The sequence below is a fragment of the Ipomoea nil genome, unplaced genomic scaffold (genome assembly GCF_001879475.1).
Source record: "Ipomoea nil cultivar Tokyo-kokei standard unplaced genomic scaffold, Asagao_1.1 scaffold2845, whole genome shotgun sequence".
NCBI classification, from domain to species: domain Eukaryota; kingdom Viridiplantae; phylum Streptophyta; class Magnoliopsida; order Solanales; family Convolvulaceae; genus Ipomoea; species Ipomoea nil.
In genome coordinates, this window is record NW_017619273.1 from 6,789,291 (window position 1) to 6,811,058 (window position 21,768).

General features: G+C 31.8%; 4 protein-coding genes across 4 annotated transcripts; all 4 read right to left on the bottom strand.

Annotated features, from left to right (window-relative positions):
- Positions 1-878: 878 nt before the first annotated feature.
- LOC109159897 lies at positions 879-1,757 on the bottom strand. Its single transcript, XM_019308006.1, has one exon. It carries the CDS (start codon positions 1,755-1,757, stop codon positions 879-881), a length of 879 nt encoding a protein of 292 aa, XP_019163551.1.
- Positions 1,758-8,242: 6,485 nt separating this feature from the next.
- Positions 8,243-9,118, bottom strand: LOC109159898 (NAC domain-containing protein 78-like). Its single transcript, XM_019308007.1, has one exon. It carries the CDS (start codon positions 9,116-9,118, stop codon positions 8,243-8,245), a length of 876 nt encoding a protein of 291 aa, XP_019163552.1.
- Positions 9,119-15,780: 6,662 nt separating this feature from the next.
- LOC109159899 (NAC domain-containing protein 78-like) lies at positions 15,781-16,665 on the bottom strand. The gene has a single exon (XM_019308008.1). It carries the CDS (start codon positions 16,663-16,665, stop codon positions 15,781-15,783), a length of 885 nt encoding a protein of 294 aa, XP_019163553.1.
- Positions 16,666-19,315: 2,650 nt separating this feature from the next.
- LOC109159901 (NAC domain-containing protein 78-like) lies at positions 19,316-20,550 on the bottom strand. The gene is made up of 2 exons (XM_019308009.1): positions 19,809-20,550; positions 19,316-19,389 (listed from the first exon to the last, which is right to left on the bottom strand). Exons 1-2 carry the CDS (start codon positions 20,548-20,550, stop codon positions 19,316-19,318), a joined length of 816 nt encoding a protein of 271 aa, XP_019163554.1.
- Between the last annotated feature and the right edge of the window lie 1,218 nt (positions 20,551-21,768).

Consider the following 21,768-nt stretch of genomic DNA (forward strand, 5'->3'; position numbering starts at 1 on the left):
GTTGACTTAGTCGTTGTTTGAAAGTAATAATATCAAACATAATGATAACTATTTAATTAAAAATAAATCTTATTGAATTTAAATTTTTTCCCAAATTACTGAGCAAGAATGGGCAGCAAGAAGAATGCAGCAAGAAGAATGCAGCATTACTTTTGGCCTCTACTTAACCAAATGGTCATCTACAATAATTGTGTTATTGCCATGGAGAGCGAAAACATATAAATTACTCGATCTGTATAAAGCAGATAAAACTATAGAGGTACACTGATAATAGTATGAAGAAGGATTATTCAAAAGCAGCTTCTATTGTTTGTCAAACAAATATAGAGCAATTCAAGTGCTATATATTTAACTGACAGGAAGGTTGAGAAGAAGTCAAGTATATGTGAACTCCTAACTCTAAAACTTGAAACAAACAAATTTGCCAACACTTCATTCATCCGGCTTTAATTTGATTTCTACAACCTAACATTTGATTTCTATCTTTAATTTGAAGGACAAATATTAGCTACTTCAATTCTCTCTCCCTATATATGCATTATATCATCAACATATATATATATATATATATATATATATATATATATATAAATACAATAGAGAAATCAATTGCTTGCGAACACTTCATTCATCCGGCCTCTAACAGAAACATGGATATCTTTACGTATTAAAAGGTAGGTTAAAGGAATGAACTAAAGAAAGTTTCAGCATTAGAAAGCAATTAAGACAAAAGAAATGGGAATACTCAAATCCATCATCCATTAAAATATAAAAGATGTATATGAAATCTTCAACAAACTTGCTAAAATTGTTATAAGGACTCAAACACAACACCCTTTGTGGGAATGACACTGTGCTACGATTTTGTGTAATCTTAATTAATTAAATGGGCCTATAGGCACAGGTCCTGGGTGATCCATCCTTTCATTATTATCTGGGGCCAGGATATCAGACCAAAAGTTGTCATCGTCAACAATATCATGTGGTGGTGTTTTCCTCAACAATTCATCTAATTCATCAAGTAATAGATCATTGCCCATAGCGCTCACTTCTGGGTATGCATCATCAACTCCACTGCCCATAGCGTTTACTCCTCCATATGCATCAACTCCATTGAAATCCTCTCTGGCCAAATTTGAAGTTTCCGAAGGTGGCAGAGATACCATGACGTTATCATTTTTCGGCCAATTATAAATCTCCAAGGGAGTATCATTTTCATTAAAATTCTGAGTAGACAATTCACGACTTCTTGATGTGTTTCTAAGGACTCTCTTTATCCGGCACAGTACGACATCCTTGCGGACAACTTTTTTATCTCGGAGATAATCATCGGACAGCGAATACTCCTTCATGAGCCAAACCTCTCCACGACGTTCATCGGCGCCGCCGCCCTTGCTTTTTGATTTTTTGGCTTCGTACCTCAAGCTTTTCTTGAATCCCATAACTGTTTTCGTTTCCTTGCCGACTCTGATAGGCTGTCCTGCGTCCTGGCCCTTCCACGTCCCGCGGTCTCCGACGGTGCGCAAGAATCTTGAGCCATGTTCGCATTTTCTCTTCAGCTCAGTGAAGTAATAGCGAGTCATAGGGCTGTCGGAGCCGAAAATTTCAGACGGCTCTTTCCCTCCGTAGAGATGTTCCAGTGCGAAGAAATCGGAGGTGTGCTTGAGAGGTTTTCCGAGGACGTAAGCCTCCAAATATTGCAACAACTCCTTGTCAGTTGGCTTGAATATGAAACCATGGAGAGAACGAAGAGCCATGTACGTAAATCTTTATTCGTAAATATGGGGGTGAGAATGAGAGCAAGTGAGCGAGAGAGTGATATCGATATCAGGTGTAATAATGAAGGTTCGAATTATATAATAACAATATATATAGGGTAGCCGGGTGGCGGGTAGGGTTGAGTCAGGGTGAAAAAAGTTTAAAATTTTTTAATGAGGGATAAAAATATTAATGATAAGATAGGGAATAGTTAGAAAAAATTACATATATATCTCGATTAATATAATATTTTTAGTTTAATTAACTCGATTAATTTTATTTTTTTTAAATTAATTTAAATATGATGACACATCTGTTTAGCAGAGTTTATTTTGGAGCTTATTGTCTATTTTAAGCTACTAATACGTTATAAGCTGTTAGTAATATTTTATTTTGAAACGCTACCGTTTCATAAATAAGATATTAACTTTTTTTTTTATAAGAATTTCGATTAATGGTTAATTCAGTTTGAAAGTATCGATTAACCAAATTACATAGGTATATATATATGTTTCAATATTTTTATAATTCATAAATAATACTGAGTACTATTAGATTTGTTTTTTTTTTTTTTTTTTTTTTTAAATTTATCATCTCTATTTTTAGAGCTTTTATTTTAAGTACAAATTAAATAAGATATAACTCTGTTTGGTAAAACCTGCGAAGTTTAAAATAATAGTTTATTTTTAAACACTCATTCACTCTGTTTGGCAGAGCTAGAGCTTTTGGCTTATTTTAAGTGGCTATCAAGCTATAAGTTCTGTTTGGTAATGTTTCAAAAATAAACTAGTAGTTTCATTTCAAAATTTTAAATTTTAATAGATAAACAAACCAACTTAAATTTAAAACTATTTAAATTTTATGAAGATTTTCTTTTTAGTCTTTTTACATTTATCAGCTTATCAAAAGCTAATTTACCAAACACTTTTAAGCATAATCAGCTAACTTAACAACTCTACAGTTTTTAGCTTCTAGCTTATAGACTTATAACATTTTTTTTTCCTTATTAATTTACAAAAATGACACCATTTATCCTTCTTTAATTATAGTAAGGTTGAAGCATTGTTTTAATTAAACTACAAGTTTCTTTGACAATATATGTTATTGTATTATAGTGCTTTTTAATTTCATTTTCTACACACTGTTTCATTATAGCAACAATAAAGTATCATTTTTGTTGAATACTACTCACTCTATTACACTAAAGTACCATTTTAATTATACTACAGCTTTATTTGACAATATACATTATTGAATGAACTTTGTTTTTTAGTTTCATTTTTCATACACACTAATTTCGTTATAACAACACTAAAATATCATTTTAATTCTACTATAATTTCATTAATGACAGAGTCCATACAACGTTGCGTTGTGTGGACAATGATCTACTGTATACAACTAGGTGAGCTTAATTTGTCCGAGTCACTTGACGGTTACTAATTCCACTTCTCTCTACTTCTCCAAACCACAATCTCTATTAATAATAATTTCAATTTTCTCTCCCCTCTCCTCCCCCTTTTCTACAAACTTGATCTCTACTCGTCTTTTACTTTCTTTCTTTTTTTCTTTTCAAAATTTACTTTTTAGATCTTGAAAAGTATTTGTTTATAAAGAGATAATGGCACTTCTACTATACAAAACTATATACAGATCAAATCAGAGTACCCGTGGAAATATTCAAAATGATTAGAGATTGAAACAAAAATTAATAAATAAATTGAAGAAATTGGTAGTAAAAAAAAAAAGCAATTTTGCATTACAAATTAATTTCGAAGAAAAGTCAAAACAATATAAGTGATCTAGGGGAGGGGTTTGCTAACAGTTGGAGGGTTTTTTCTCTTGCAAATGAATGCTTTTTTTTTTTTTTTTTTTTTTTTTGTTTTATTTGGGTGGGGGGGAGGGGTGCGGTGTTTCGATACTGTGCACGTTGGAAGCTTCAAAGTAATTGCCAGCTTGCGACCACACTGAATGTTTATATGTATGTCTTTTTAATGCTGGTTGCAAATGCAACAATCAACTATTTTTTTTAATTTATATTTTTTGTTATTTAATTTTTTAATTTAATATATAATTTTAGTAACATATATTTTTTTTAATTTTAAAAATGTTCAAATACAAAGCACATTAATATTAAAAATCAATATTTTGTAGTTATGAAAAGATAATAATCTCTCCGATCCTTCATATTTTGAAACCATTATAGTATCTTCTTGTTTGGTACACTATCCAAGAGTCCAAGACGCCTTTTCCTACATATGAGATATATTTAATTTAAAATTTTTTTTAATAATATATATGAGATAAAAATAGTAAATTAAAACAAAAGAAAAATATTTTTAATTTAAGAGTAAAATATGTCATTTATTTTTGAACAACCAATTGGAGTTAGAACTTTAAGTTAAGGAGTTGCTAACCGGTGAAGAGTTGGGGAAGAGGATGAACAAAAATATAAGAGAAGAGAAAAAACCAAAAGAGTTTTAACTGGGAAAGATAAAAGATGTCATTTATTTAAAATAATAAAGATAAAGATGGAAAAAAAGTTAGGAAACTCCCATCTTATTTTTGAAATGCTACCTTTTCAAAATAAGCCTCTTATTTTAAGCTACTAGCTTATTTTGAAAACATTACCAAACAGAACTTATATCTTATCAGTAACTTAAATTAAGCTATAAGCTCTGCCAAATAGAGCCGTATTTGCGGTAGTTGCAAATACGGATGGCGTAAAGTTTATGCATTACAAGCTTGAAGTACTTTGGACATATATAGTAATCAATCTTTTAATTTGTTGTCCAAGGCATCCTCTCCTCTAGTAATCAATCTGTCCAACCATGTTGCCTCAACATTATTTATATACAAGGATTACAAGCAAAAAGTAGAGGAAAGACATGTCAGATTTGCCCAGCATGCACATAATTTATCTGTGTGCATTTATATAGTAACTTTTGTGTATTTTTTACTAAAAGTCTCATGAAACTCACGAAACCTGAAATAGATGCAATTGAACATTAACCTATTAAACATTCCCCATTATGTGCACTTGAGCATTATGTGTACTTCCGATACCCTTTACAAAATTTTGAACACTCCTCATTCAATACCTCAACACTTTTTTCTCCATAGATTGCATTTGATTAACCATGTAAAAAGTTAAGATAAGATCGACCTCCAATATTTCAAATGAGGGAACATAAAATAGAAACATTTTTGTTTAGCCTAGCCTGTATGTGCATATTAATTTGATACATAGCAAAACATATATTGTAAAATGCAGGAAGAAGGCAATATATCGCCACTATAATACATTTTTCACACAACAAAATGTAAAAAAATTATTGGCATCATCAAGCAAACAATGCCTTCACTAACAATCATCTACAATCAGGCAATATATGTTTCTCCCAATTAATCAAGTCAATTAATAAAAGAAAATCAACAAACAGAGCAAAAAGGCACAGATTAAGAAAGATAAAAGCACTAAAATGTAAAGAGCAAATACCAATTTTGGTCCCACGAGTATTAACAAAATGACAATTTTGGTCCACATGTTTAATTCCTACCAATTTTCATCCACGACTATAATTTTAGTACCAATTTCATCCACAACTATTGTTTTAGTGCCAAAATTCATCACACTGGTCACCCTTTCGTTTCAGACATGTCGAAATATGAAATTATTAAGGGCAGTTTCTTGCTTTTCAAATTAGGATCTCTATTTGAGCATGAATAAAAGAATTTAAGCCCTAAGATTTATACCAATTCGCAGTTTTCTTCCTCAAATTAAGATAGGATGAAAAGGAGAACTGTGAATTGAGATCGATTTTAGGGCTTAAATTTATTTATTTATGCTCAAATTGGAATCTTAAGTTGAAAATGAGGAAAATCCCCTTAAATTTTTTAAATTTTGGGATGTCTTAAATAGATGGGTGACCGACGTGATGAATTTTGGTACTAAAATAATAGTCGTGGATTAAAATTGGTGCTAAAACAATAGTCATGGATGAAAATTGGTAGGAATTAAACATGTGGACCAAAACCGTCATTTTGCTAATACTCGTGGGACTAAAATTGATATTTGCTCAAAATGTAAATGATCCTCAAATCCATCCAATAAAATATAAAAGAGACTTGCTGGGGAATGTATATGAAATCCTCAACAAACTTGCTAAAACTGTTATAGGGACTCAAAGATCGACAACACCCTTTGTGGAATGATCCTAACTTTTACACACTGTGCTACTATATATATGATTTTTGTTATAATCTTAATTAATTAAATGGCCTTAAAATAGACACTGGCCCAGGGTGATCTATTCTTTCACTATCTCATGGGGTAGTGTTTTTCTCAATAATTCATCTAATTCATCCAGTAATAGATCATTGCCCATAGCCCTTACTCCTCCATATGCATCATCAACTCCACTACCTATAGCGCTTCCACCTCCATATGCATCAACTCCATTGGAAACCTCTCCGGCTAAATTTGAAGTTTTCAAGGGTGGCAGAGATGCCATGACGTTATCATTTCCGGCCAATTGTAAATCTCCAACGGAGTATCATTTTTATTAAAATTCTGAGTAGATAATTCACAGCTTCTTGATGTGTTTTTAAGACTCTCTTTATCCGGCACAGTATGACACAGTTAAAACTGCAATCTTATCCTTTTAAGTGACCAATAAATAGGATTCTATCATTATTAAACTTAAATAGATATTTAATTATGAGCCATAGAATAATCATAATGAACCACAAAAGAATAATAATAATTCTAACATTACGTTCCGATTTGATTTCTATAGCGAACCTTGGTCATCCCTAATATTAATAGTTAGGCTTGATATGTTTTTTTTTTTTTTTTAAATCTATTTTTTGTTAAAGCAACACAACCGATGAAGACAGATTCTTAAAAGGGGATGCCTTCTTTTCACTCACGTTTTACCAAACAAAATGAGGTCATGGAGTTTGCCCATAGCCTCTGTCTTCATCATGAGGAAGATGTTTGCCATGCATGGTGCCTGGTCATGGTGTCCATATAGAATAAATATTATGAACATAATACATAATAAATTGAAAGTTATTAAACATGCATGGCTCATATGTAGTATAATGTTTATATACATTAAGCTTTATTTTTTTAAATATATAAAAGGAGCATTATGAACCCACACTATAGAGTGAATGTGAAATACATATAAGGTGCATTTAGTTTAGTATTTAGTATTTATGGACATTATATATATTAAGGTTTAGGTATATAGATATATATAGAATATATATTATGAACATAGTACAAGATAAATGTTATTAAACATTATGCGTTTGTAATATAATGTTTATGTACATTAACCTTTGTTTTATGAACATATAGAACGAACATTATAAAGAACAATATAAATATATAAACGTTATGTCTATAGTTTAATGTTTATATTCATTAGATTTTATTTTTATGAACATATTGAAAGAACATAATTAAAAAAAAAAAAAAAAAAAAAAAAAAAAACCCCTCTCAATAAATAAGAGAGTGAATCTCTCTTCACAATTAAGAGATATGTACGTAGTGCATGATTGACACTATGTGATTGGAGAACAAAGGTCCCCTTTTATAGAGGAAAAAAGAGAGTCAAATATTGACTGAGTCGTTGTTTGAAAGTAATAATATCAAACATAATGATAACTATTTAATTAAAAATAAATCTTATTGAATTTAAAATTTTTCCCAAATTACTGAGCAAGAATGGGCAGCAAGAAGAATGCAGCATTACTTTTGGCCTCTACTTAACCAAATGGTCATCTACATTAATTGTGTTATTGCCATGGAGAGCGAAAACATATAAATTACTCGATCTGTATAGAGCAGATAAAACTATAGAGGTACACTGATAATAGTATGAAGAAGGATTATTCAAAAGCAGCTTCTATTGTTTGTCCAACAAATATAGAGCAATTCAAGTGCTATATATTTATCTATCTGACATGAAGGTTGAGAAGCAGTCAAGTATATGTGAACTCCTAACTCTAAAACTTGAAACAAACAAATTTGCGAACACTTCATTCATCCGGCTTTAATTTGATTTCTACAACCTAACATTTGATTTCTATCTTTAATTTGAAGGACAAATATTAGCTACTTCAATTTTCTCTCTCCCTATATATGCATTATATCATCAACATATATAAATACAATAGAGAAATCAATTGCTTGCGAACACTTCATTCATCCGGCCTCTAACAGAAACATGGATATCTTTACATATTAAAAGGTAGGTTAAAGGAATGAACTAAACAAAGTTTCAGCATTAGAAAGCAATTAAGACAAAAGAAATGGGAATACTCAAATCCATCATCCATTAAAATATAAAAGATGTATATGAAATCTTCAACAAACTTGTTAAAATTGTTATAAGGACGACTCAAACACAACACCCTTTGTGGGAATGACCCTTAGATTTACACCCTGTGCTTTGATTTTGTGTAATCTTAATTAATTAAATGGGCCTATAGGCACAGGTCCTGGGTGATCTATCCTTTCATTATTCTCTGGAGCCAGGATATCACACCAAAAGTTGTCATCGTCAACAATATCATGTGGTGGTGTTTTCCTCAACAATTCATCCAATTCATCAAGTAATAGATCATTGCCCATAGCGCTCATTCCTCCGTTTGCATCATCAACTCCACTGCCCATGGCGCTTACTCCTCCATATGCATCAACTCCATTGAAATCCTCTCTGGCCAAATTTGAAGTTTCCGAAGGTGGCAGAGATACCATGACGTTATCATTTTCCGGCCAATTATAAATCTCCAACGGAGTATTATTTTCATTAAAATTCTGAGTAGACAATTCACGACTTCTTGATGTGTTTCTAAGGACTCTCTTTATCCGGCAGAGTACGACATCCTTCGGGACAACGTTTTTATCTCGGAGATAATCATCGGACAGCGAATATTCCTTCATGAGCCAAACCTCCCCACGACGTTCATCGGCGCCGCCCTTGCTTTTTGATTTTTTGGCTTCGTACCGCAAGCTTTTCTTGAATCCCATAACTGTTTTCTTTTCGTCGCCGACTTTGATAGGCTTTCCTCGGTCCTGGCCCTTCCACGTCCCGCGGTCTCCGACGGTGCGCAAGAATCTTGAGCCATGTTCGCATTTTCTCTTCAGCTCAGTGAAGTAATAGCGAGTCATAGGGCCGTCGGAGCCGAAAATCTCAGACGGCTCTTTCCCTCCGTAAAGATGTTCGACTGCGAAGAAATCGAAGGTGTGCTTGAGAGGTTTTCCGAGGACGAAAGCCTCCAAATATTGCAACAACTCCTTGTCAGTTGGCTTGAATATGAAACCATGGAGAGAACGAAGAGCCATGTACGTAAATTTTTGTTCGTAAATACGGGACTGAGAATGAGAGCAAGTGAGCGAGATCGGGAGTGATATTGATATAGGTGTAATAATGAACGTTTGATTATATACTAACAATATATATAGGGTAGCTGGTTGGCGGGTAGGGTTGAGTCAGGGCCAAATTAAAAAGTTTAAAATTTTTAATTAGGAATAAAAATATTAATGATAAGATAGGGAATAGTTAGATAAAATTACATATATATCCTTATTAATATAATATTTTATTTTAGGAGTTAATACCATATGAGGTCCTCCGAGTATAGTGGTTTTGCCACGTTTAGTACTAAACTTTCAAATTGACCATTTGTGGTCCTTCGACTTTTAAATTTAACCATTCGTGGTCTAAGTTAACCACCCATGACCCTTCAAGTTTCGAAATTTAACCAGTAGTGGTCCTCATGAAAGGACCATGGTTGGTTAAAATTTAATAGTTGAAGGACCATGAGTGGTTAATTTGGACCACGAATGGTTAAGTCTGAAAGTCGAAGTACCACATATGGTCAACTTGAAAGTTTAGGACTAAACATGGCAAAACTACTATACTCGGAAGACCTCAGATGGTATTAACTCTTTATTTTAACTTATTAATTTTATTTATTTTTAAATTTATTTGAATATAATGACACATTATATTATGGTTCTGTTTAGCAGAGTTTATTTTAAAATTTATTGTTTATTGAGTTAATACCCAAAATAGTTCCTCGACTATGTCGTAATTACCAATTTGGTCCTCGACTATCATTCTTACCCAATTAAGTCCTCAACTATACAATTTTTACCCAATTTAGTCCTTTGTCAATTTGACTGTTTGTTGACTGTCAAAAATGGAAATAAAGTTGTAATTTTACAATTTTTCTCCTTCCTCCTCATTTAGCAGCGCCAAACCATGTAGCAATAAGCTCCGGTTGGGTTCTAAACCTGTCAGTATCGAAGTAGTGGTTATGCATTGGATAGCCCATGAATTTGATTTCCAACGATTTTTTGACGATCGAAATCTGATCGGAGTGTATTGCTGCATGGTTTGGCGCTGCTAAATGGAGAGGAAGGAGAAATCTTGTAAAATTATAATTTTATCCCGACTTTTGACAGTCAACAAACAGTCAAATTAATACAGAGGACTAAATTGGGTAAGAATTGTATAGTTGAGAACTAAATTGGGTAAGAATTGTATAGTTGAGGACTTAATTGAGTAAAAGTTACATAGTTGAGGACTTAATTGGGTAAGAATGGTAGTTGAGGACCAAATTGATAATTATGGCATAGTCGAGAGACCATTTTGGGTATTAACTCTTGTTTATTTTAAGCTACTAATACGTTATAAGCTATTGGTAATTTTTTTAAAAGAGTTAATTATTGAAATGATTCATTGACTATAGCGAAATTACCAATTTGGTTTTTGACTTTTTTTTGACCAATTAAGTCATCCAACTTTAAAATTTTTAACCAATTTGGTCCTCCGTTTGTTATGCCGTTAGGGATCCGTTAACTTGGGACCAAATTGATAATTTCGCTTAATCAAAGGACCATTTCAGTAATTTACTTTAGGAGTGAGCAATTCGATTCCATTTTTCTGAACTGATCCGTATCGAACTAGTTCGATAATATATCGAATAATCGAATATTGTTTGGTTTTTTTAATAAAATAATAAGAGTGAATTCCATTTTTGGTCCTACTGTTATAGGGGCATTTCCAATTTTAGTCCACCTTAATCTTTTTGCCACTTTATAACTACTATTATTGAATGTGTTCCACTTTTAGTCCCACCGTTAGTATTTCCATCAAGAGGCCGTGTAATCTAGGGGTATTTTGACCTTTCTTCTCATCCAAGACCATGTTTGACTAAAGAAATGAGAACATTAAACCTAAAACCTAAGAGACCTTGCCGGCCCATGTTAGAACGAACGAAACGATGTAGCTTTGGCTTCCCATTCCCGTTGTTCGAAGAGCCATCTTCGAATATCGGAGGAGGACGACGAAGCGCCTGGATTAAAAGAGAAGAGACAAACATAAAAAGACCAAAATACCCTTTGATTATACGGCATCTTGACAGAAATATTAACGGTGGACTAAAAGTGGAACACATTCAATAACAGTGGTTATAAAGTGGCAAAAAAAATTAAAATGGACTGAAATTGGAAACGACCCTATAACAGTAGGATCAAAAATGAAATTATTATTATTATTATTATTATTATTATTATTATTATTATTATTATTAATATACCTGATTATTATTATTATTATTAAAATCAAACGGTATTCGTTTTGGTTTGATTTTTTACCGAATAATTTGGTTCGGTTCGGTTTTTTTATCGAACCGTTCGGTATACAAGAATCTATTATCGTTCGGTTGTTCGGTACCGAACAGAACTAGTTCGGTTCGGTTTGGTACGGTTCATTTCGGGAAAACTGAATTGAATTGCCCACCCCTAAAGTTAATTATTGAAATGGTCCCTTGACTATAGCGAAATTACCAATTTGGTCTCAAGATAACGGATCCTTAACGGCAAAACAAACGGATGACCAAATTGGTTTAAAATTTAAAGTTGAGGGACTTAATTCGTAAAAAAAAATAGTCAAGGACCAAATTGATAATTTCGCTATAATCAGTGGATCATTTCGGTAATTAGCTGTTTTTAAAATAAGCTAGTAGCTTAAAATAAAAATTTATTTTGAAATGCTACATACCGTTTAAAAATAAGATAATAGCTTCCTAACTTTTTTTTTTTTTAAGTTTTTATGTTTATTATTTTAAATAAATAACGTCATTTACCCTCTCAATTAAAATTGTTTTTGGTTTTTTTTTTCTCTTCTCTTATATTTTTATTCATTCTCTTCGGCAACTCTTCACCGCCCAACAACTCTTTAAAGTTTCAATTCCAAGGAAAATTTATGTGAGACCTCTATTGAGATGAAGAAGATTCGCAAAAATATTGCTACTTCAATATTATAGGATGCTAGATCATGATTATGCTAATAGTTTTATTTCGAAATGATAAATTTTAATATGTAATCAAACCTATTTAAATTTAAAACTATTTAAATTTTATGAAGATGTCATTTTTAGTATTTTAACATTTATCAACTTATCAAAAAGCTAATTTTACCAAACACTTTTAAGCATAATGATCAATTAGTTTAACAGCTCTTCAGTATAAAAATTGCTTATAACTTTTTAGCCTTCAACTACTTTTCAACTTTCAGCTAGGCTTGCCAAACATAGCCATATACCAGACAGTTCATAAAAACAAATAGGAGTGTGCATAATTCGATGAAAATTCGATTAACCGATCGAACCGACAAAATTCAATTACCTTTTTCAACCGAAATATTTCTTCGATTAATGGTTAAAGATTTTTAAGAATTTCGGTTAATGGTTAATTCGGTTTGAAAGTATCGATTAACCAAATTACATGTGTATATATATGTTTTATTTTTTTTTTATAAAATTCATAAATAATATGGAGTACTATTTAGATTAGTTTTTATGTTTTTTTTTTTTTAAATTATCATCTCTGTTTGGTAGAGTTTTTTTTTTTTTTTTTTTAGTGCTTATATAGTTTATTTTAACTACAAATTAAATAAGCGGCTATAGCTCTGTTTGGTAAAACTTGAAAGTTTAAAATAATAACTTATTTTTAAACACTCCTTCATGCATATGCATGCTCTGTTTGGCAGTGATTATTTAGAAGTAATTAGTTTATTTTAAGCTACTAACAAGCTATAAGCTCTGTTTGGTAATGTTTCAAAAATAAATTAATAGTTTCATTTTAAAATTTTAAATTTTAATAGGTAAACAAACTGTGAGCATATAGCCATTAACGTGCAATCCAACTACCAGCTTAGGCTTTTAGTTGAGATGGAGCACATGCTTCAATTTGGTATCAGAGCCAGACCGTTACTTGGAACCCACCGTACACGTGAGGGGGCGTGTGAGCATATAGCCATTAACGTGCAATCCAACTACCAGCTTAGGCTTTGCTTCAATTTAAAACTATTTAAATTTTATGAAGATGTCATTTTTTGTCTTTTTTTTTACATTTAGAATCTTATCAAAAATCTAATTTTACCAAACACTTTTAAGCATAATAAGCTAGCTTAGCTTAACAGTTCTACCGTTTTTAGCTTCTAGGATAGCTTATAGGCTTTTAACATTTTCTTCTTTTTTATCCTTATTAATTTACAAAAATGACACCATTTACCCTTCTTTAATTATACTAATGTTGAAGCATTGTTTTAATTACATTACAAGTTTCTTTGATCATATATGTTAGTGTATTACAATGAGTTTTAATTTCATTTTCTACACATACTAGTTTCATTATAGCAATACTAAAGTATCTTTTTTTTTTTTTTTGAATACTACTGACTCTATTACACTAAAGTGCCGTTACGTTTTAATTATACTACAGTTTCAGTTGACAATATACATTATTGAATGAGCTTTGTTTTTTAATTTCATTTTTCATACACACTAATTTCGTTATAACAACACTAAAGCATCATTTTAATTGTACTATAATTTCATTTGATGATCGAGATCACACAATGTTGCGTTGTGTGGACAATGATCCACTGTATACAACTATACGTGAGCTTTGTTCGAGTCACTTGACCTTACTAATTCCACTTCTCTTATCTCTACTTCTCCAAACCACAATCTCAATTAATTAATAATATTTCAATTTTCTCTCCTCTCTCCTCTCCCATTTTCTACAGACTCAATCTCTACTCCTCTTTTACTTTTTTTTTTTTTTTCAAAATTTACTTCTTAGATCTTGAAAAATATTTGTTTATAAAGAGATAATGGCACTTCTTCCACAAACCTAATTTTTTATTAAGAGATAATTGCACTTCTACCATACAAAACTATATACAGAGTACCCGTGGATATATTCAAAATGATTAGAGATTGAAACAAAAATATATAAATAAATTGAAGAAGATTGGTAGTAAAAAAAAATCAATTTTGCATTACAAATTAATTTTGAAGAAAAGTCAAAACAATATAAGTGATCTGAGGGAGGGGTTTGCTGACAACAAAAATTAGGAATGAGTTTTTTTTTTTTTTTTTCGTTGGAGCTGAGGGTTTTTTCTCTTACAAATGAAGGCTTTTTTTTTTTTTTTTTTTTTTGGTGGGGGGCGGGGGAGGGGAGAAGGAGGGAGAAATAATGCGTCCAACGGGTCTGTTTCGATAATGTGCACGTTGGGCGCTTCAGAGTGATTGTCAGCTTGCGATCACTCTGAATGTTTATGCATGTGTATGTCTTTTTAATGTTGGTTGCAAATGCAACAATCAACTATTTTTTTTATTGATATTTTTTGTTTTTTAATTTTTTTTAAATTTTTTAATTTATGCAATGTAATTTTTAAAATTTAATATATAATTTTACTAACATATTATTTGAATTTAAATTTTATAATTATCAATTAAATGAAATTTTGACATGCTTATTTTAAATATAATTATGTAATAATTATAATTACATTTTTTAGAATAATAATAAATTAAGAAATAATTAAGTACTTATTTAAAAATAATCATTGAGTATGAATTATGTCATTCGCGCAATGCGCGTGAAAAAACTAGTATGTTATATAAATACTAATGATGCTAGGTTCAAAAATATTAGAAAGAAAATTATTTAAATATTTTGGTAAAAGTGTTCTAATAAAAAGTTAGCAAATATGATCATTTTAGCCATTTTACCAAATCAAGTCACTAAAAAATATATGGTGAATGCCCATTTCCAATAAAACTTTCTATCCAAGATGCTGGCTACTTAAAGCAACATTTTGACTTGGTATTTTGAAAAACTATCTTAAAAAAAAAAAAAAAAAAACTCTGCTATTATAAACTGTAGTCAATTATTAAATAAAAAGTTTCTACTGCAAATTCATCAATTTATTACTCTTGGTTCATCAAATCATTAATTTTAGGTTGAGAAATAGAGCAAGTGCTATATATATATTATCTATCTGACATGAAGATTAAGAAATAGTGAAGTGTGAACTCCTAACTCTAAAACTTAATTGAAAGAAACAAATTAAATTAAATTGACAGGAACCGTACTACAACTTAACATTTGATTTCTATCTTTGAAGCTTAGGACAAATATAATATTAGCTACTTCTCATCTCTATGCATTATATCATCAGCATAAATACAACTGCAGACTCATAACCAAAATATAGCTAACTGAAGAAACTTAATTGACTACCTACAAAACGTACACAAAATATATATAGACCTCCAAATACCAAAACAAATGTCTGATCTGTATCATTTGCTTCACCAATCCCTTCCCTACGACAGTAAGAACAACCAAACCTAACGATAATGTCATTGCAGGGACTGTAATAATGCATGCAAACCTTATAAAGAATGAACTAAAGAAGGTTTCAGCATTAGAAAGCAACACAAAAGAAATGGAATAGACAAATCCATCCATTAAAATATAAACCAATCATAGAGCCGGCAGGTTGCAGTAAGTTGCATATGAAATCCTCAACAAATTTGCTAAAGCTGTTATAGGGACTCAAATACAACATCCTTTGTGGAATGATCGATCCTTACATTACACACTATGCTACAAGCCTACAATATGATCTTGTGTAATCTTAATTAATTAAATGGTCTTAAAATAGGCACTGGCCCTGGGTGATCTATCCTTTCATTATCTTTTGGGGCCGGGATATTAGACAAAAAATTGTAATCTCCAAAAATATCATGTGGTGGTGTTTTCCTCAACAATTCATCTAATTCATCATCTAGTAATGGATCATTGCCCATTGCGTTCATTCCTCCATATGCATCATTAACTCCACTGCCCATTGCGCTCATTCCGCCATATACATCATCAACTCCACTGGAAACCTCTCCGGGCAAAGTTGAAGTTTCCGAAGGTGGCAGAGATACCATGACGTTATCATTTTCCGGCCAATTGTAAATCTCCAAAGGAGTATCATTTTCATTAAAATTCTGAGTAGATGATTCACGGCTTCTTGATGTGTTTCTAAAGACTCTCTTTATCCGGCACAGTACGACATCCTTGAGGACAACGTTTTTATCCCGGAGATAATCATCCGACAGCGAATATTCCTTCATGAGCCAAACCTCCCCACGACGTTCATCGGCGCCGCCCTTGCTTTTTGATTTTTTGGCTTCGTACCGCAAGCTTTTCTTGAATCCCATAACTGTTTTGGTTTCCTTGCCGACTCTGATAGGCTGTCCTGCGTCCTGGCCCTTCCACGTCCCGCGATCTCCGACGCCGCGCAAAAATCTTGAGCCACGTTCGCTTTTTCTCTTCAGCTCAGTGAAGTAATAGCGGGTCATAAGGCCGCCGGAGCCGAAAATTTCAGACGGCTCTTTCCCTCCGTAAAGATCTTCCTGTGCGAAGAAATCGAAGGTGTGCTTCAGAGGTTTTCCGAGGACGAAAGCCTCCAAATATTGCAACAACTCCTTGTCAGTTGGCTTGAATATGAAACCATGGAGAGAACGAAGAGCCATGATCGTAAATTTTTATTCGTAAATATGGGACAGAGAATGAGAGCAAGTGACCGAGATCGAGAGTGATATCGATATAGGTGTAATAATGAACGTTTGATTATATATTAACAATATATATATAGGGTAGCTGGGTGGCGGGTAGGGTTGAGTCGGGCTAAAAAAGTTTAAAATTTTTAATTATGAATAAAAATATTAATGATAAGATGAGAAATAGTTAGAAAAAATTACATATATATCATTTTAATATGATATTTTATTTTAACTTATTAATTTTATTTATTTTTAAATTTATTTGAATATGATGACACATTATATCATGGTTCTTTTAGCAGAACTTATTTTGGAATTTATTGTTTATTTTAAGCTACTAATACGTTATAAGCTATCGGTAATCTTTTCAAAAGAGTTAATTACTGAAATGGTCCATTGACTATAGCGAAATTATCAATTTGGTTATTGACTATTTTTTTGACCAATTAAGTCACTCAACTTTAAAATTTTTAATCAATTTGGTCCTCCGTTTGTTTTGCCGTTAGGATTCGTTAACTTGGGACCAAATTGATAATTTCACTTAGTCAAAGGACCATTTCAGTAATTTACTTTAGGAGTGAGCAATTCGATTCGATTTTTCCGAACTGATCCGTATCGAACTAGTTCAATAATATATCGAATAATCGAATATTGTTTGATTTGTTTAATATATCGAATATATTGAATATTATTATCATTATTATTAAAAATCAAACGGTATTCGTTTTGGTTTGATTTTTTATCGAATAATTTGGTTTGGTTCGGTTTTTTTACCGAAACGTTCGGTATACAAGAATCCATTATCGTTCGGTTATTCGGTTCGGTTTGGTACAGTTCAGTTCGGGAAAACTGAATTGAATTGTCCACCCCTTAAGTTAATTATTGAGATGGTCCTTTGACTATAGCGAATTTACCAATTTGGTCCCAAGTTAACGGATCCCTAACGGCAAAACAGACGGATGATCAAATTGGTTAAAAATTTAAAGTTGAGAGACTTAATTGGTCAAAAAAAAATAGTCAAGGATCAAATTGATAATTTCTCTATAATCAATAATCATTTTGGTAATTAACTGTTTTCAAAATAAGCTAGTAGCTTAAAATAAGAATTTATTTTGAAATGCTACCTACCGTTTAAAAATAAGATAATAGCTTCCTAACTTTTTTCTTTTCGTTTTTATCTTTATTATTTTAAATAAATAACATCCTTTACCCTCTCAATTAAAATTGTTTTTGTTTTTTTTTTTCTCTTCTTTTATATTTTTATTCATTCTCTTCGGCAACTCTTCACCGCCCAGCAACTCTTTAGAGTTCCAACTCCAAGGAAAATTTATGTGAGACCTCTATTGAGATGAAGGAGATTCGCAAAAATATTGCTACTTCATTATAGGATGCTAGATCATGATTATGCTAATAGTTTTATTTCAAAATGATAAATTTTAATATGTAATCAAACCTATTTAAATTTAAAACTATTTAAATTTTATGAAGATGTCATTTTTAGTATTTGTACATTTATCAGTTTATCAAAAAGTTAATTTTACCAAACACTTTTAAGCATAATGATCAATTAGTTTAACCGCTCTTCAGTTTTCAACTTGTTTATAACTTTTTAGCCTTCAACTACTTTTCAGCTTTCAGCTAGGCTTGCCAATCATAGCCATATACCACACAGTTCATAAAAACAAATAGGAGTGTGCATAATTCGGTAAAAATACGATTAACTGATCGAACCGATAAAATTAAATTTCCTTTTTTTAAACCGAAATATTTCTTCGATTAATAGTTAAAAGATTTTTAAGAATTTCGGTTAATGGTTAATTCGGTTTGAAAGTATCGATTAACCAAATTACATGTGTATATATATGTTTTAGTTTTATTTTTTTTATAATTCATAAATAATATGGAGTACTATTAGATTAGTTTTTATGTTTTTTAAAAAAAAAAAAATAAATAATTATCATCTCTGTTTGGTAGAGCTTCTTTTTTTTTTTTTTTTTTTTGTGCTTATATAGTTTATTTTAACTACAAATAAATAATTTATAGCTCTGTTTGGTAAAACTTAGAAGTTTAAAATAATAGCTTATTTTTAAACACTCCTTTATGGCTTTATGCATATGCATGCTCTATTTGGCAGTGCTTATTTAGAAGCAATTCGCTTATTTTAAGCTACTAACAATGTATAAACTCTGTTAAGTATATGCTTCAATTCCTTGTCTTCCAAAGTTGCAGATTTATTTTTTTTTATATATATATTTTTTAAAGGAAATGATACTTTTATATGCATGCAAGACTTTTAGAAGAGATAAAACTATAGAGGTATATTAATAATATGAAGAAGGATTCAAAAGCAGCTTGTATTGTTTGTCCAAGAAAAATAGAGCAATTCAAGTGCTATATATATTATCTATATATCTGACATGAAGTTTGAGAAATAGTCAAGTGTATGTGAACTCCTACAATCTAATTAACATTTGATTTCTATCTTTAATTTGCAGGACAAATATTAGCTACTTCAATTCTCTCTCCCTATATATGCATTATATCATCAACATATATAAATACAACTGCAGACTCATAACCAAAATATAGACCTCCAAATGCTTCAGAAGTTGGATCATCATTATCCTCCATAGATTTGAAGGGCACTAGCTAGCAAAACAAATGTCTGTGTCATATGCTTCACCAATCCCTTCCCTATGACAGTAAGAACAACCAAACCTTATAACGATAATGCCATTGCAGGAGACTGTAATAATGCATGCAAACCTTATAAAGAATGAACTAAAGAAAGATTCAGCATTAGAAAGCAACACAAAAGAAATGGAAAAGACAAATCCATCCATTAAAATATAAACCAATCATCGAGCCCGCAGGTTGCAGTAAGTTGCATATGAAATCCTCAACAAATTTGCTAAAGCTGTTATAGGGACTCAAATACAACACCCTTTGTGGAATGATCGATCCTTACATTTACACACTATGCTACTATACGATTTTGTGTAATCTTAATTAATTATATGGCCTTAAAATAGGCACGGGCCCTGGGTGATCTATCCTTTCATTATCTTTTGGGGCCAGGATATCAGACCAAACATTGTAATCGTCAAAAATACCATGGGGTGGTGTTTTTCTCAACAATTCATCCAATTCATCAAGTAATGGATCATCAACTCCACTACCCATTGCGCTCACTTCTCTATATGCATCAACTCCACTGGAAACCTCTCTGGCCAAATTTGAAGTTTCCGAAGGTGGCAGAGATACCATGACGTTATCATTTTCCGGCCAATTGTAAATCTCCAACGGAGTATCATTTTCATTAAAATTCTGAGTAGACAATTCACGACTTCTTGATGTGTTTCTAAGGACTCTCTTTATCCGGCAGAGTACGACATCCTTGGGGACAACGTTTTTTTCTCGGAGATAATCATCGGACAGCGAATACTCCTTCATGAGCCAAACCTCCCCACGACGTTCATCGGCGCCGCCCTTGCTTTTTGATTTTTTGGATTCGTACCGCAAGCTTTTCTTGAATCCCATAACTGTTTTGGTTTCCTTGCCGACTCTGATAGGCGTTCCTGCGTCCTGGCCCTTCCACGTCCCGCGGTCTCCGACGGTGCGCAAGAATCTTGAGCCATGTTCGCATTTTCTCTTCAGCTCAGTGAAGTAATAGCGAGTCATAGGGCCGTCGGAGCCGAAAATCTCAGACGGCTCTTTCCCTCCGTAAAGATGTTCCATTGAGAAGAAATCGGAGGTGTGCTTGAGAGGTTTTCCGAGGACGAAAGCCTCCAAATATTGCAACAACTCCTTGTCAGTTGGCTTGAATATGAAACCATGGAGAGAACGAAGAGCCATGATCGTAAATTTTTATTCGTAAATATGGGACTGAGAATGAGAGCAAGTTACCGAGAGAGTGATATCGAAATAGGTGTAATAATGAACGTTGGATTATATATTAACAATATATATAGGGTAGCTGGGTGGCGGGTAGGGTTGAGTCGGGGCCAAAAAAGTTTAAAATTTTTAATTAGGAATAAAAATATTAATGATAAGATGAGAAATAGTTAGAAAAAATTACATATATATCATTATTAATATAATATTTTATTTTAACTTATTAATTTTATTTATTTTTAAATTAATTTGAATATTATGACACATTATATTATGGTTCTGTTTAGCTTAGCTTATTTTGCAGTTTATTGTTTATTTTAAGCTATTAATACGTTATAAGCTATTGGTAATCTTTTCAAAATAATTTAGTAGTTTAATATAAGAACTTATTTTGAAACGCTACCTACTGTTTCAAAAATAAGATAATAGTTTCTTAACTTTTTTTTTTTTTCGTTTTTATCTTTATTATTTTAAATAAATTTAAATAAATAACATCTTTTACCTTATCAATTAAAATTGTTTTTGGTTTTTTTATTTATTTATTTCTATTCTATTATATTTTTATTCATTCTCTTCGGCAACTCTTCACCGCTCAGCAACTCTTTAAAGTTTCAACTCCAACGAAAATTTATGTGAGACCTCTATTGAGATGGAGATTCGCAAAAATACTGCTACTTCATTATACGATGCTAGATCATGATTGCCGGCGTAGTGAATGAGTCGCCATGCATGGAGAGCATTTGTGGCCGCCGCTATGAGCTTCCTCAGGGTGGGTAGGTAGGCATCCCAAACTGCACTATTCCTGACCTTCGAGATATAATATAGAATTGCTGCTGTGAACATAATTCCATTAGTATCTAGAATATTCATCACTTCATCAAACCAAGAATGAAAATTGTTGGTCACAATATTGGGGATTGGAAGGTGGGATTCATGCCATATAGAGCTTGCAAAAACACATGAAACCAATGCATGTATAGTACCCTCATGAGTAACACCACACATAGCACATGTCGGATCAATTCCCACTCTCTTTATATTCAAATTGGTAGTGGTAGGTAGGATATTACTTAAAGCTCTCCATAAAAATGTCTTCCATTTTGGGGGAATTTTTAGATTCCATAATGTTATCCATTTATTAAAAGAGCCTTGCGTTGCCACATAATTTCCAACGATTAG